Source organism: Toxotes jaculatrix, chromosome 7 (genome assembly GCF_017976425.1).
Source record: "Toxotes jaculatrix isolate fToxJac2 chromosome 7, fToxJac2.pri, whole genome shotgun sequence".
NCBI classification, from domain to species: Eukaryota; Metazoa; Chordata; class Actinopteri; family Toxotidae; genus Toxotes; species Toxotes jaculatrix.
The window spans coordinates 978,309-994,811 of record NC_054400.1 but is presented as its reverse complement, the minus strand read 5'-3'; the positions used below and the strand labels follow the sequence as shown (position 1 = coordinate 994,811).

General features: G+C 41.5%; 1 protein-coding gene across 1 annotated transcript; it reads right to left on the bottom strand.

Annotated features, from left to right (window-relative positions):
* Nucleotides 1–2,263: 2,263 nt before the first annotated feature.
* On the bottom strand, nucleotides 2,264–6,775 carry LOC121184172 (GTPase IMAP family member 8-like). The gene is made up of 2 exons (XM_041041650.1): nucleotides 5,242–6,775; nucleotides 2,264–5,129 (listed from the first exon to the last, which is right to left on the bottom strand). The coding sequence occupies exons 1-2, from the start codon at nucleotides 6,641–6,643 to the stop codon at nucleotides 3,565–3,567; spliced, it is 2,967 nt and encodes a 988-aa protein (XP_040897584.1). The 5' UTR covers nucleotides 6,644–6,775; the 3' UTR covers nucleotides 2,264–3,564.
* Nucleotides 6,776–16,503: the final 9,728 nt, after the last annotated feature.

The window sequence follows — 16,503 nt, the reverse complement described above, 5'->3', positions numbered from 1 at the left end:
TGTTTCCTGTTTCCTGTGTGGAACTGAACATGTGGAACTTCATGCATCACATCAGGGTCTTTATCCAACTGTGTGACTGTGTCTGCAGGTCAGTGTGTCATTAACAGCAGTGGAGTCAAAGTATGAAGAATCTGTGTGGTGTTGCAAACACATCTGTTTGAACTGATCCAGTCAGATCAGGAACTAAAACCCAAACACGGCGTCATGTGTCAGATCAGTTTCATGATCTTACTGAGTCCGTGTGTGACCATGAGGTTCCTGAGCTACATGATGAATTGGTGGATGTTGGACAGTGGTTGGTGGTGGTTGGTGGATGTTGGACAGTGGTTGGTAGTTGGTGGTGGATGGTGGTTGGTGGTGGATGGTGGGTGGCGGTTGGAGCAGGGGCCATAACAGGTTAATGTGGCCCCTGCTCGTTTCACTTCTCTTCAGTGACGTTGTTCTGCTCTGTCTTTGCTCCAAACACCTTATGGCTGAAAACAGTGAATAGTAATGAAAAGTGAACATCACTGCTTCACAGCTGTTGTACGTCTGTGTGACTTCGTGCTGTGGAGGTGTTCCTGTTATTGTGTCCACACCCTGAACCTGCACAGACACGTTTCTACCTTCACTCACATTTTTCTCTCAGAGCAGTAAAAAAAACCTCTGATTTAACCTCTAACTTGGCATTCGACCAGTCGTAAGGCAGGATTTCAGGAGGTGGTCCTCAACAGGTGTGGCCACGCCCCTCACCCCCCACCCCACCCCCCTTCTCCTGTCTGTCCTTGTATGGACTTAACTGCAGCTGAAATTCCACCAAATGACAGAGTGACAGAGCTGGTGCAGGGGGGTGGGGGTGGGGGTGGGGGGCTCAGAGTCACAGTCTGTAGCTTTTTATAATTTTATATCACAACATTTACCTGAACGATGCAGGAACCAGGTGTGATCCAGATTCAGAAATGCTGAGAGGCAGGAGGAGATGTGGAGGCTCTGTCTGAAAATCCAACACACCTGCTTTCCTTATATGGACGTAACTACACCTGAAATTCCACCAAATGACAGAGCTGCTGCAGAGGAGACGAGCTCTGCTTCAGTCTCACACATCGCAACAGTTTCCTCTTTGATTTCACAGCTTTTATCTGAAGGATGAAGGAACTGGACATTTGGCAGATTCAGATTCAGAACAAACAACAAACTGATGAATGTCTTTATACTTTGACTCCACCACAGGTCACGTGTTAGAACACAGGAAGTGTACAATATTTAAAGAACCTAAAATCTTAAAATGCAAAGTCTCTCTTGGAAAAAGTGTCATTTTGTTTATCATCCTTTCAGAATTTCTTAATGTCAGAATTTAACATTAAATTAAAATAAACGTGTCCCTGCTGCAGAACGGAGTCGTGCAGGATCTGCCTGCAGTGGAGCGACAGCACCGGTCTGCCTCGGCACGCCGGTTCAGGTCCCTGACCTGTGATCATCGCCCTGCAGTGAGGCAGAGCCGACATTGTCCACATTCTGCGGCTGGTTCGGGCCTGTTCATGGAGCCAGAGGGGTGACAGTCGGTCTGAAACGGATCAACATGCAGAAACACAAAGACCAAAAAAGGTGTGAACCTGGAGAAACCTGGTGAGTGGGCGGAGTCACAGAGCCCGGGAATCCTCTGCCTGCTTTACATGAAAATCAACATGCAGAGACCTGAAACCTGCAGCACAGAGAAAATCCATCACGGTCCACATCACGTCCGCCTTTATCTTTGTCTGCGTTACAGTTGTAGTTTGTGCTGATGCAGAATCAGTGTGAGAGAACATGAAGACCTGCTGGCTGATAAGGATCACATGCAGGTTCCAGGTTTCCACAGGAGAAATGCAGTGAGTCTCTGACACAGAGTCACAGGACGGATTCATCAGCAGGGTTTTCTCTCCTTCATCTTTCAGCACATTAAATGTTAGAAAACAGGAAACAATCACAGCTTCTCTGAGACTGAAGCTTTTTCACTGACGATCACAGAACTGTGGAATTTTTACCTCAGGAAGAACTGAAACCATCGATCAGTTCATTTCAACCTTCATCCACACTCATCACTGTGTTCATGCATTCATCCTCTCACCCCTCTGCTGTCACTGTCTCTGACTCCACCAAAGCAGTTTGTCCTTCATCATATGTCCAGTCACAAAATCCAGTCTCATCCCGAACATTTCACAGTGTTTGTGGAACTGATTCTCTTTTCTGATCAATTCTGAACAAATGATTTAAAAAATGTGTCATTCATCAAGTTTTTTATTAACCCTTTAATTTTCAAAGATTTGTGGTTTACATGAATTTATGGAAATGATTCCTGTAGTGATTGTTAGGACTGAGTGACAGTTTAAACAGATAAAATCAACAGAGTCAACAAATAAATTCACATCACACTGAAAGAGCTGATGATCAGAAAGTTATAGATTAAAAAAAAATCATATTTCAGTTTGTTTTGCTGAAAATCAACATTGATTTGATGAACATGATTCAGACTAATGGTTAAATGAAGATAATAATAAATGTAACTAAATCTAACAGCAGTGATTGATAATAAACTGTTTAAAGCTCCATGTTATGGTTGGTTCAGTGGAAATTCATATTTTAAAGCTGTGAAAGTTGAACAGATGTTAAAAATATCAAAATAGTAAATATTGATATTTTTAACTGAGCATCTTACTATGCAGCCCTCTGCCCCAGTGTCTTTGGTGCGTGTACATGCTTGTGTGTGTGTTTCATTCATGTTAAAATGCAGAGAATAAATTTCCCCACTCTGAGAGATAATAAAGTAATAAAACTTCAAAACTTAAACTCATATTTAGCATCATGTTTTCTCAGGCTGTCTGTGCTGATCCAGTCAAACACTCTGTCTCCTTCCTGTGTCTCTGGTTCTTTGTTGTCCACTTTCCTGACCTAATCATGTCATCAGGATTTGTCCTGCAGGTCAGTTAGAGACATCGTAGTCAGCTCTGTCCTCACACACACTGTCTACAAAACACTGGATGAACATTAATCATTAAACCAGTCACATAACTGGTTAAAGTCCTGTGACGTCCTCTTCCATTGTAAGCTCCAGTGCAGCATTCAGCAGCTCACACCTCTTTTAGTACAAAGCTGTGTGTGTAGGTTAAATTCCCAACAGAACCATTAGATGTCACCCATGAGCCCAGAAGGGTCAAAGGTTGGTGCTGAGCTGTTAGATGGTGTCGACCAGCTTCATGTTCCACACGTGGAAGATGAGGAGGTGCAGAGATGGTTAAACTGGGCTCTGTGGACACCTGAAGTGGGACAGTGTGAGACACCTGATGTGTGTGAGGACATGCTGACAGAGACTGACTGCTCTTTGATCCTGAGCTGAGAGCTGACTGCATCTCCACATGTCTGCCAGGAAACAGTGTGTGTGCTGTGGTTTACAGAGGATAAATGTCCAGTTTGTTCTGTTGTCACACGTCATTAAACAGCAGCAGCAGAAAGATCTGCTGAAAGCTGATGCTGATTAACTGATGCTGAGTAACTGATGTTGTACCATCATCATGAATAATACAGAGAGCTGCTGCAGTGGAAGCATCATCAGCAGATGGAACATTTCTTTTCAGATTTCTTCTTCAGTGTGTTTATTTCTTCTTGTTGCTTTTTCTTCAGATTCTCAATTTCTTCCAGTTGTTTTTCTTTGTGACTGGAGAGACCTTGTAACAGATTATACTCTTTGCGGTGTTTCTCTTCTGTCAGTTGCTTGTCTTTCTCATGCTGTTCCCTCAGAGCCTTCAGTTCCTCGTCATGTTTTTCCATCAGACTTTCAAACTCTTTACTGTGTTTCTCTCTGAAATCATTGAATTCTTCAGCTTGTTTTCTTGCCTCCTCTTCGTATTTCTTCTTCGTTTCCTCCAGTGTGTTCTTATACTTTTCCTCTAATTCTTTTCTCTCCTCCTCCTCTTGTTCTCGTCTGATTCGATCTTCTTCTCTTCTTTTCCTTTCATATTTTTCTCTTTCCTGCTCATATTCTTCTTGGAGTTTTCTCAGTTTTCTTTTTTCCTCCTGTTGTCTCTCTTCATCTTCTTCAGATCGTTTGTCCCACCACTCTTTCTGTTTCTTCTCCCAGGCCTCTCGTTCCTTTTTCATCTCTTCTCTACTCTGCAACAACTCACTGTCAATCGTTTCTTTTTCCTCTGATTCTAATTTGATTTTTTTCTCCAAAGCTTCCAGTTTTTCTTCCCACTCCTTTTGTTGAAGTTCTTCCTGCTTTTTCCTCTTCCTGGCTTCTTCTTCTCTCTCTTCCTGTTCTTTCTTTCTTTGTTCACGCTCCTTCTTTATGTTTTCCTCCTTTTCCTTGAGTTCTTTGTCTCTCTGTTTTCTCTCCTTTTCAGTTTCTGCTCTCTGTTCTTCCATTCTTCTTTTCATCTCCTGCATCTCTTCCTCATGTTTTCTCTCCAGTTCCTCCCTCTGTCTCTCCATCTCTTCTTCCTTCTCCTTCAGGATCCTCTTCACTTCTTTCTGTATCGCTGCCTCAGCCTCTTGCAGCATCTCATTGGTGTAACAGCTGCCTCCATTTTCCTTCACCATGGTGTTGATCTTCTTTATCAGTTCACTGACTTGTGCACGGTTTTGTTCATCATAGTTATTAAACACATGGTATCGTCCTCCACAGTCAGAGATCAGCTTCTTAAAGGAACCATCACTTTCCTCTTCAATGTATTCTTCAATGGACAGTTCGTCACGTTCCAGTGTGTCTCCTCTAGTTAAGAGAATGATGGTGAACTTCTCAGAATTCTTCCCAAAACCTTTCTTGATTAAATTTAACGTCTCCTTCTCCTCTGGAGTGAATCTGCCGATCTGTAACACCAACAGGAAGACATGTGGTCCTGGAGCCAGAAGACTGATGCATTTCACCATCTCATCCTGAACCTCTTCATGGGACAAGGTTGAGTCAAACAGACCAGGAGTGTCGACCACAACCACAGGACGACCGTCCACCTCCCCCACTGCTTTCTGACACAACTTGGTGACTGATATTTGACTTGATTTGGCTTTAAACTCCTTTCTTCCCAGAATAGAGTTTCCTGAAGAACTCTTTCCACAGCCAGTCTTCCCTATCAGAACAATCCTGAGACACTCTGGACTCTGTGTCTCTTCATCACCTGAAATGTGATAAAAGCTTGAGTTACTTTACGCTGACAAATGATAAAGAACAGACTTGAGAGTGGACATGACTGAGGACACAGAAGAAACACTAAAGTTTAAAATACTTACTGATGTTCAGTTTGTTGTTTTTCAGTTCCTCCAGTTCAGCCTGTTGAATTCTGATCTTTTTGTCTTGTTCTATGATCTTTTCTATTTGGACACGAGCAAATGTTTGAGTTGTGTAGCAGCACTGTTTGTCCTCTTTGTGTCTCATCTGTTCCACAGCGTCCAACAGCTCAGGGGCCTGCTGCTTGTCCCTGATGTTGAGAACAACAGATCTTCCTCCACAGCTCTGACGGAGCTCCTGGATCGACTGAGTTTCATTTAGAAAGTCAACAACAGCTGGATCAGTAGGATCTGACTCCACAGTGAACAGAATGATGGTGAAGTCATAGACTGGAGAGCTGAATGTGGTCTGGATGGTCTCTAACTCCTTCTTGTCTTCATCAGTGAGGGGACCCACAGGTAGGACCAGGATGAAGGCATGGACGCCCTCAGGGTCACAGAGGGAGACACACCTGAGTGATTCCTCCATCACTGTCTCCGGAGGTTTTCCAAACAAGGCAGGAAGCTCCACCAGGGAAACCCGACGTCCACTCACCTCTCCCTGATGTCTAACACACTCTGATGAGCTGGAGACTGAACGAAGCTCTGTCTGACCTAAAATGGCCTTGGCTGCTGAAGTCTTCCCTGCTCCTCTCCTCCCACACAGAACCAGGTTCAGAGGTTCGATGTGTCCAGACTTTGGTTTCATGGTTAAACCTGAATCCTCATCATCAAATACGTCACAGCTCAGATGCTCTGTGTTGTTCTCCTGCACAATCTGACCCAACCGTGTTAACAGCTCTGGATGTTCCAGATCCTTCCACCACAACCATCTGTATCTACATAATCTGATCATGTGTTTTAAGGGTGGATGCTGCCTGAACTGTTCCATGGAGCCTGGACTCTCCTCTCTGGGTGCTGATATCAGAACCAGTGAATGATCAAATGATCGATCACCGAAGAGCTGAAGGACTCTGCAGAGCCTCAGTCTGTGGTCCTCAGTGAAGTCTTCAGGCTGTAGAACCAGCAGGAACACATGAGGTCCAGGATCAGAGACTCTCACACAGTCCTCTACATATTGTCTCAGTCTGTGTTCAGAGACATCAGGAAGCAGCAGATCTGGGCTGTTGATGACAACTAGTATTTTCTCCTCCAGCTGTCCTCCAACTCTCTGACAGTGGCCTGGTTGTCCCTCAGTGTCAAACACAGTCTCTCCCAGTATGAAGTTCCCCACTGAGCTCCTCTCAGACCAGCTGTTCCCCAGCAGAACAACCCTCAGCTCAGACACTGGAAAGAAAAACACAGAGTCACAAAGATGAACCAACACTGGACTGGACCTATATTCATATGCTGATGACACACAACTTTGACTTTCCTCTGATGATCTCAGCTCTGATAACAAACTAATAAAGTGTATTGATGACATGAATGTGTGGAAACCTTTTACAGCTGAACAGAGACCAGACTGAGAAACTCATGGTTGATCCTAAAGGTCAGAGACAGGAAATGTCTTCACACAGGACAGATCTGTCTGAGACTCAGTGAGTCCATCACAAACCTCTGCATTATTTTGGATTCTGAGTGAAAATCACATCACCAAAATCACCAGAGTTTAAAAATGATCCAAACTTCATCCATTCATGTCTCAAAGTGACTCTGAGAAACTGCTTCATTCATTCATCTCCAGCAGGTCAGATACTGTGACGCTCCATTTACAGGATCATCCAAACACTCAGCAGGACGACTGCAGCTCATTCAACATGCAGCACAAAGCACTTCATGGTTTGTCTCCTCAGTACATCAGGTCATCAGGTGGAGGTCCTCCAGCTGCACCCACAAGATCCAGGTCTGGGGAGGGTGTGTGTGTGTGTGTGTGTGTGTGTTCCATGTGCAGTTGTGTAACAGGGATTTCTGTGTGATTGTGTTTGATGTTCGTTGGCTGAATGTTTCAATGATTCAGTTTCTACATTTGACCCATGATTATATTTTTATATTTCTGTTTCCAGTGTTACTGATTTTCTTGTTTATTCCTGAATGTAACTTTCTGTTTTCACTGTAAATCACATTGAGTTTACATGTAATGAAATGCACCATTTAAGGTGGACTGAAGAGAATCTTTGATCCATTATCAAGCTGAAACTTGTAAATTCAGCAGTGAGCTGAAATATTTGACTGAAATAAAATGTGAGTTTGTACCTACCACCTACAAAACACTGCAATTCTACATGTTGATATAGATGAGAATATTTATGACTGTAGCAATACAGAAAATGTAGACATTAATTGATTCATCCATTCACATGTATTCTGTAATGACTTCATACTTCAGCTGTCCCTGATTGTTGGTGTCCACAACCTGCATTAACATGTTCACAGCCTTCACACACTGATACAAGTATTATCTGCTCTGTCTGAACCAAGTCCATTATACCTGCATCTGTGTGAGGACACACCTCAGAACCTCAGAGGGTTGGACTCAGTAGTTGTTCTTGTTCTGCTGTGTGTCTGTTGTGTTACCGTGTGACTTCACAAACTCCATGTGTGTGTTCACACGTTTGGTCAATAAAGTTGATTCTGATTGAACACAGTTGTAGTGTAGTTGTTGTAGTGTGACAGTAAATAAAGCTCCAAACTCTCAGACATGGAGGCTTCACACTCGTCAGCTCGACTCCTTTCTAATCCAATCTAAAGAACTTCCTGTGTGTCTCTGCTTTTCTGCTGAATCTGCTGAAACTGTCCAAGTGATGCGTCACACAAACAGGACAGAGGACACAGTTCATTTATGATGAGTGTTACATGTGGACAGAGTGTGAAGACAGTGTGTTATCCAGACTGATAAAGTCTGACAGGACTCACCTGATGATGAGGACGCCATGATTTGTCTCTGCCAGCTGGAGACAAACTGCTGGGCTGAAGACTCTGCAAAGAAAAACACTTCAAATGTTCAGTTGCTGTGAGTTTGATCTCAAACCCAAATGTCTTCAATGTACAACAAGAACATATTAAACTACATGTTCCAGCACTAACGTGTTAAACTGTTTCAGGATCAGTTCAGAAACTCACTGTGATAATAAACTGTCTCCTATGACCCTGATCTGCAGATCGTAGGATGATCAGAGGTTTGTCCTTTAATGAGCACTTCAATTATCCACTTTAAACACAGACACACTTTCTCTTAGTTTTATTAATCTGCGGTTTGTAAAGTTCAGTCTCTGAAATTGTTGCTGCGTCACATGTCAGGAGGAAAACGAAAGTAAAAACCAAAGATGGCGGCTCCGCTGACTTCCTGATAGTAAAGTTAAACTTGGCAAACTGGTTAAAAAACAGAAACTCATCCAGAATAATCTCTGATAATTCTTTAAACATACCACAGTAATACTGTCTGTTAATTCTCTGTTATAAAGCCAGTGTTTACGTTAGAGGGACAAACCGGGACTCGGTCCGTTTCTCATCTGAACGACACACAACCGAGGACGATCCAGGTTCATCTAATGTCCTGAACCTGTGTCCTTCTGCAGTCACACAGTTAACTCTGTGGACACGTCCACGACACAAACGGAATATTATTTCACTTCAACTGCGTCTTTTTACCGGTTTTAGTGAAGTTTACTCACCGAAAACAGAGACTGCTGCTGCACCGGGGTCCAAAGAGAAAGTAGGAAACTCTGTTTCAGAGAAGTCACCTAACCTGTCAGGGTGTGTCCTGTGAATGATGCAATTTAAAATATGTGAAAGGTATTTTTGAGTCAACAGTTTCTTTTTTGTACTATTACTGATGTAATTAGTTCATACTGTTTATATTTAATCTGAGCTGTAACGTCTGTGAGCATCAGTTTAAATAATTCACTCACTTTTAAACCTTTTCTCTCTCACAAAGTGTCATGACTAGCCCCTAAGGGGACTGTTCTCTGAACCCTTTTGGTTATGTTTTGAACTCTTGTGGACTCTCGGACTCTTGTTAAGTTTTGTTCACTGTTCCTGTTTTATTTTGAAATCATGGCCCTTGTGTATCTTGTCTTGTTCTACTTCCTGTCTTTGTCTTGTTTCCCTCCAGTTGTCATTGTCTGCCCCACCCTAACTGGTTTCACCTGTTGCCCATTGCCTTGTGTATTTAAGTCTCATTATTTCCCTGTGTCCGGGTCGGTTCATCTGTTTCCATGTGTGTGTACCTGAGTCTGTGTCTTCCCCTTGTTCGTTCCCGTTCCTGTGCCCCACCTCATGGACTTACCTTGGTTTCCTCTGTTTTCATGTAAGACCGTTTGTATTTTTATTTTTGAGTATCTGTTTCCTGCATGGATGATTTTTGGTTGTTTGAGTTTTGTTACTTGGCCCTGGACACTTCCAGTGATTTTTGGTTTATTAAAAGATTTTTAGTTTACTCCTTTTGCTTGTCTTGGGGGTTATTGCTTTTGGGTCCTGGCCTGATTCATAGAGTCAGTTTTACACAAAGATCATTTACACTGAAACAGACAGGAGAAATTAAAGCTGTGGCAAGTACAGAGAATAGAAAGTATATAGTATATAGATATAGATAGATATATTCACTCACCTGCTGAAATTCTTGCTGCAACATGAGTCAGGAGGAAAATAAAAGTAACAGGAAACAGAAACTGGTTTGTACAGAAGCTCATTACGTTCAGATCATGTGATACTGATTTTCCAGAGAGAGTCTGAGTCAGTTCTGAGACTGAAACGATTCGATTGACGAGTGAGAGCAGCTGGAATATTAATGACATTACCCATAAACCTCCTTTCTCTCAGAATATGAAACATCAAACCAACAGGAGACAGATTTGATTAAAAACTGTGAACATCCAGACAGACAGATCAGGCTTCATGTTTCTGTGTGTAAACGTTTTCTGGACTCAGCTCCAAACATTTTAAACTGTGTGAAATGTATTTAGATAAATAAAGATGTAATCAGGTGTATAAAGCTGGTGACACTGTGTTTTCTCTGGATTTAAAGCTGAGACGTCTGATCTGGGTTCATGCTCTTCCTCATCTGAAATGTTTTCTGTCATCAAACCTTCCAAACAGCTCCAGCTTCCTGATAGTAAAGTTAGAAAAAAACTTGGCAAACTGGTTTAAAAACAGAAACTCATCCAGAATAATCTCTGATAATTCTTTAAACATACCACAGTAATACTGTCTGTTAATTCTCTGTTATAAAGCCAGTGTTTACGTTAGAGGGACAAACCGGGACTCGGTCCGTTTCTCATCTGAACGACACACAACCGAGGACGATCCAGGTTCATCTAATGTCCTGAACCTGTGTCCTTCTGCAGTCACACAGTTAACTCTGTGGACACGTCCACGACACAAACGGAATATTATTTCACTTCAACTGCGTCTTTTTACCGGTTTTAGTGAAGTTTACTCACCGAAAACAGAGACTGCTGCTGCACCGGGGTCCAAAGAGAAAGTGCGTTGCATTCAGGGACCCAGAAATGACTGCGTAAATGTGACATTGACACATTTGAAAGTATGTGAAAGGTGCTTTTGAGTCATTCAACATTTTCTTTTTTGCAGTTATTACTGATGTAATTATTTTGTGTTTTACTATTTCACTAATTTCTATTTTCTACCATATTTCATGGACTTTAGATGTACTCTCCTTTCAGCTGCATGTAAATTAACTGCAGCTTTTCTGTGTTTTTATGTGACAGAGTAAACGTTTTACAGTTTTCAGTTAAATCACAAAACGAAGCAAATGACAGAGATCTGACAAACCACAGTGATGATGAGGAGCCTCAGTGCAACAACACTTTAATATCAACATCAGTGAATGACATGAATAACAATTAAGTTAGGACAGAAAATACACAGCTCTGTTGAACCATACATTCCTCTAACTCTCACTGGTGATGACTTTATGAGTTTCTTTACCAACAAAATAGTAGATGTTAGAGAGAATTCATCACATTCTTCCTACAGCTGTTAATGATGTAGTAGTGATGTGAATTCCAGCTCTTTATAGAGAATTGGCTCCTTTGGCTCGGCTCACTAAAAAGAACCGGCTCTTTTGGCTCCCAAGCAGCTCTTCAAATTGTTTTGTTGATTAAATTAATTAACTATCAACAATAATGTAAAAATGTGCACAAAATGAATTACTAATGTAATTCAAATGTATAAATATAAATATAAATATATATGCCTTTATTTATTTACTCCACATAAAAAATAAATTATTAAAAATACATAAAACAATTATTTACAATTCAACTTTTAACAATACTAAACTTTCAGTTTCTTTTCTTTTAAAGAAATTTAAAGAGAAACAACAGGTTGTTTGTGGAGCCGGCTCTATATGAAATTCTTTTCTGGCAGACTCTACACTCTGCCTTTGTATTATCAGTATAACTGAAATGGTTCCAGATTTTGCTTCTTTTCCTGGTGTCACTCATTTTCTTAATAAGCATACCTTTCTAATGCATCAATGTTGTTTTTCCTTGTAGCCCCTGGCTCTCTATATCTCTGCCCCTCCTGCTCTCCTGTTCCTGTGCCACTGCTGCTGCCAGTGTAACTACCACCCCTCCCCCCTCTACTCAGCGCAAACACAGGCCGCAAACACATATTGACCAATCAAGTGCGGCTTGAAGAAAAAAAGTGTGACAGAGAGGGGAGAGAAAATCAAAATACATATATTAATATACGCGCCCACAACCTGGTGACCCGCTATCCCTCCAATCAATATAATCACATAAACAATATCCTAATAAACAAAAAACAAACAAACAACATGCCTTAACCTTACTCATAATAAAAATGCATAATACATTCATGGCTCCTACACACACATAAATATAAATCAATAAATAACCTAATAAATAATCCATGAACTCTATAGCTAAACTTCAAAGACTTCAAGTATTTATTCTTAATGATGGCAAATGTAACTTCGTCTGTTGTGTGACTGTGAAAATGATCTAACTCCACTTCCTGGTTCTGTTCACTGAAACCTGAAATGGCGGATTTACACTTGATGGCAGATCGACTCTAATAATTAAAACTTTGTCAGAGTCTCACAGAAACAGACTTTGCTCAGACTAAACACTGACTGAAAACTGTCTGAACCTTACAATGAACCGCAAAATACAGAAAATTATCCGGAAAGTTTTTTTTTTTTGTTTTTTGTAAATGTTCGATTCAAACAGCGGAACTAATTCACTGCTGTTATCTTCACCTGCGCGGACCGTCCGCACGTGTGAGTGACCATGAAGCTGTTTCCGGCTCAGTTAGTGAAGTTACTCTGATAACGACGAGCTGTGAGTCTAATCTGAACAGACTCACCTGATGATGATCAATGATCGATTCTCATTCAATAAAGTCAATACTGGCGCTTCGTGCGGTTCATTGATCGATGTGTTGATCGCTCCACGTCACTGACTGACAGCGTTAATATCATTTATTGGTGTTTTCAGATTGATCAGCTGAGTTTACTCACCGGTTACACGAAGGTAGAAATCCACTGCAAATGAAAGCGAAACAAAATCCTGTTCACAGAAAAAGGAGTTTCCTGCCATGTCACACAGTCCGACCTACAGGAACTGTGTGAATCATAATAACAATGAAGTGCTGAACAAACATCAGAGGAGAGCAATAAAAGAAAGGGAAACAGACGATGTGTTGATTAGCAAGGCAAGTACAACAGGGAAAAATAGACATGCATATGCATAAAATGATAACATCCATAAAACACACAAAATAGAATAGAATGCCTTTTTTTGTCATTATACATCTTTTTCACATGTACAGCAAGATGAAAAGCAACTCCTTCAGTGCAAACGCGTGTAAATATATACAATATAGAATAAAATAAGATTAAATAAGTTTAGTGCAAGATATGTCGAAAATATATAAAAAGAAAACTATACAAAAATATGAAAAGAGAATTATAAAAAAGGAAAAAAATATATAAGAGGGGAGGGGTAAGGTTCACAATTCAAGGAAGTATGGGTTATTGCACATTAATGGATATTGCACATGTGGTGGGGAATCCTCCCCTACTCTAGGTGGAGCTGCTGAGTGCAGCCTTGAGCCAGTCACTCCTAACTCCACTAATCAGGAACAAGTTATATAAGACACCTGTGATCTTTTGTCTCTCTCTTTGCCTCCTGCTCTGTCCTTGCTGTGGCTGTCCAGGTGCTGCATTGCTTGTGAGGGGTTCGATACTAGTTTTTAACATCCTGTGGTGAGTTGGCCTGTGACTCTTCTTTTTTTTAATACCTTTTAAATAAGCAGTGTGAACTCGGTTAACGCCGTTAACTTAACAGTGTTTCTTCCCCTTCTTTTTAGGTTCACCTGCACTATTGTTGTTTTGCCCTTAGTTTGGTCGGTGATTTCAATCCTCCCCTTAGTGTCCCTCACCACACACAGTATACAGATATTGCACAGTGAGTGGATAGAAGGAAGTCAGGGGGGTCAGGGGAATAGACTGTGGGGTTCAGTGCATGTGAGAGTTCAGTGTGGTTATGGCTTTTGGGGTAAAAACTGTCTCTGAGTCTGTTAGTCTTTGTTCTGATGTGCCTGTAGCACCTTCCTGAGGGCAACAGGTCAAACAGATCAAAGCCAGGGTGGGATTCAGATTCAGAGAACTTTGCCATTCCCTCTACGTTCAGGTACATCTTAGGAACGAGATTACGTTGCACCAGCTCAGAAGATCACAGTAGAGGTAGAGAAGGAAAACCACAATAAGGTACCAGAAAAATAAATTACCATAAAAATAAGGATAAAATAACATTAAAAAGGATCTACAAAGTAAGTATTTTCAGTGAGTGAAGAGGAAAAATCCAGGAATGTTCTTTCTTAGAGTGGTTCAAAGTATATAGGTATCCCGATTAAAGAACGCGCCAGACGTCCAGTTGAGTTGGCTGATTTATTCTGTACTTACTTTAATGCGTGGGTATGTGTGAATGAATGAGTGTAGGAGCGAGGGACTGATTGTGTGTATGTGTGGTCTGGAACGACAATACATAATAAACGGTAAGTATTATATGCAGTAAAGTTCAGTATTTCTAACTGATGTAAACAAAAGCATATGAACGGACTGTAAACGCAAACGGAACGTATTAGCGTTATAACAAGCTAATATATAGCCTCGTACGGCTCATAGGCTAACTTAGCGGTTAGCAACAGGCTACTAAACAAGGGAATAACTCTCAAACGAACATTACACCCACCCTTTAAGCATGTATGCACTAAACCAGGGGTGTCCAAACTTTTTGCAAAGGGGGCCAGATTTGGTGTGTTAAAAATGTAGGGGGGCCAACCTTGGCGGACGTTCTTTACATATAACAGCAATTAATTTAAATACATTTCAGCGAGCCGTTCTGTGTTTCACATTTGCTTTTTTATTTTAATTTCAGCTATCTTAAGCATATGTTTTGGTTCATTTGAAACATGCATATCAAAATTCAATTGACATTGAAAATTGAAATTAAATATTCACTTAACTTCACTTTTTTTTAACACTTTAATTAACTTTTTTGTAACAGTTGAAGAGAAGTAATTGTACTCTTGGGTGCAAATTACATTTGAAACATAAAAAAAATATCTCACCATGGCAGTTTAATATTTACAGAATTTTTAAACACAATAACAGAGAAATTGTCATATCAACAAGTGCAGGGCTCATTTAAAATATGACAGTAACTATAAATGTTGATTGGCACACCTCTCTCTCACCTCTCTCTCTCGCTTGGCGACCCGGGGACAGGATGCGCGGTGGTGATGTGCGCACTAGCGGTGTAGCCCCCCCCCACCGCTAGTGCATACCTTACAGTCCAACCCTGCAGGCTTTCACTCCAGAATAATAAACAATAAACATAACCCCCCCACCCCCGCTAGTGCGTACCTTACAGTCCGATTTTTCAGGTATTACTATTATATACAGTTAACTGCCCACCCACACATGCCATTCTGCTCACACCTCTGATTCAGACTTAGGTCAATGAAAAATGATGACTTGTCCGCATTAGTGTGATGGGTGAAACTGAGATCTGGAGTGCAGGACAAAGGCCAGGTCTGGCTCAATGGCAGTAGTATTGATGCGCAAGATGTCTTGTAAGTGAGAGTCCGATAGCCGTGTCCTCACATGGCTCTTCATAAAGTTCATAACCGAGAATGTCTTCTCACACAAATACGTCGACCCAAACAAGCTTAGCATTTTCTTACCAAATGCTCGAATCTCTGGAAACCTGTCCTTATTCAGCTGTCGGTAAAAGTTGGCGAGAGTAAGCTGCTGGTGCTGACCGCGGATCTCTGTGTCACACTGCAGCTCAATGACCTCCAGCTGCAAATGGTCTGGAACATCATCTGTGTCCACGGAGAAAGGTGAGGAAAAAAGAGTGATCTCCTTCTCGATTGCTGCAAAGTCCTGAAAGCGTTGTTTAAACTCTTCAGCCAGAGATGAAATATCTGACGCGTACCTCCTTGTTTGCACACTGACATCGCTCTGTGGGAATCTGGCCATGATTTCTTGCAGCGCTGGAAAGTGTGCAGTGTTGGGCTGGGTCGACGACAGGTGTCTTTCAAACAGTTGCAGCTTGATTCCAAAGGCTTTGACATGTGAATATAGTTGGCTTATGACTGCATCTGGTCCTTGGAGACTGGTGTTGAGGACATTAAGATGCTTTGTAATGTCAACTAGAAACCCCAAATCAGCCAGCCAAATAGGGTCACTTAGTTCTCCCATAGGTTGTCCTTTTTCAGCCAAAAACTCACCGATTTCTTGCCAAAGTGAGTAGAAGCGTGACAGTGCAGAACCCCGACTGAGCCATCTCACGTCATTGTGATAGACAACATCTCCATATTCCGCATGAATCTCGCTGAGAAACTGTTGGAACTGACGGTGGCATAGCGCTCTGGAGCGGATATATTTAATTGACTTTATCACCGGTCCCATAACATGTTCGTATCGGAGATGTTTAGCACACAGAACTTGCTGATGAATGATGCAATGGAGTTTTACAGCTTTCCCTCCTTCTTCACTTACTTTGTTACTTATTAGTGTTTCTAATCCGCTTTGTTTGCCAGTCATCGATGGCGCGCCATCCGTAATTATCCCAGAAATTTTATTCCACGGTAGTTTCATATTATCCACGGCAGCGCAAACAGAAGAGAATAAATCTGTTCCTCTTGTTTGGTTTTTCAGGCTCTGTAGGTCAAGTAGTTCTTCAGTAATATTCATTTCGTTGTCTACTCCTCTCAAAAAAATAAGTAACTGAGCAGTGTCAGAGGCGTCTGTGCTTTCGTCGCAAGCTAGTGAAAAAAAGTCAAACTCCTTTC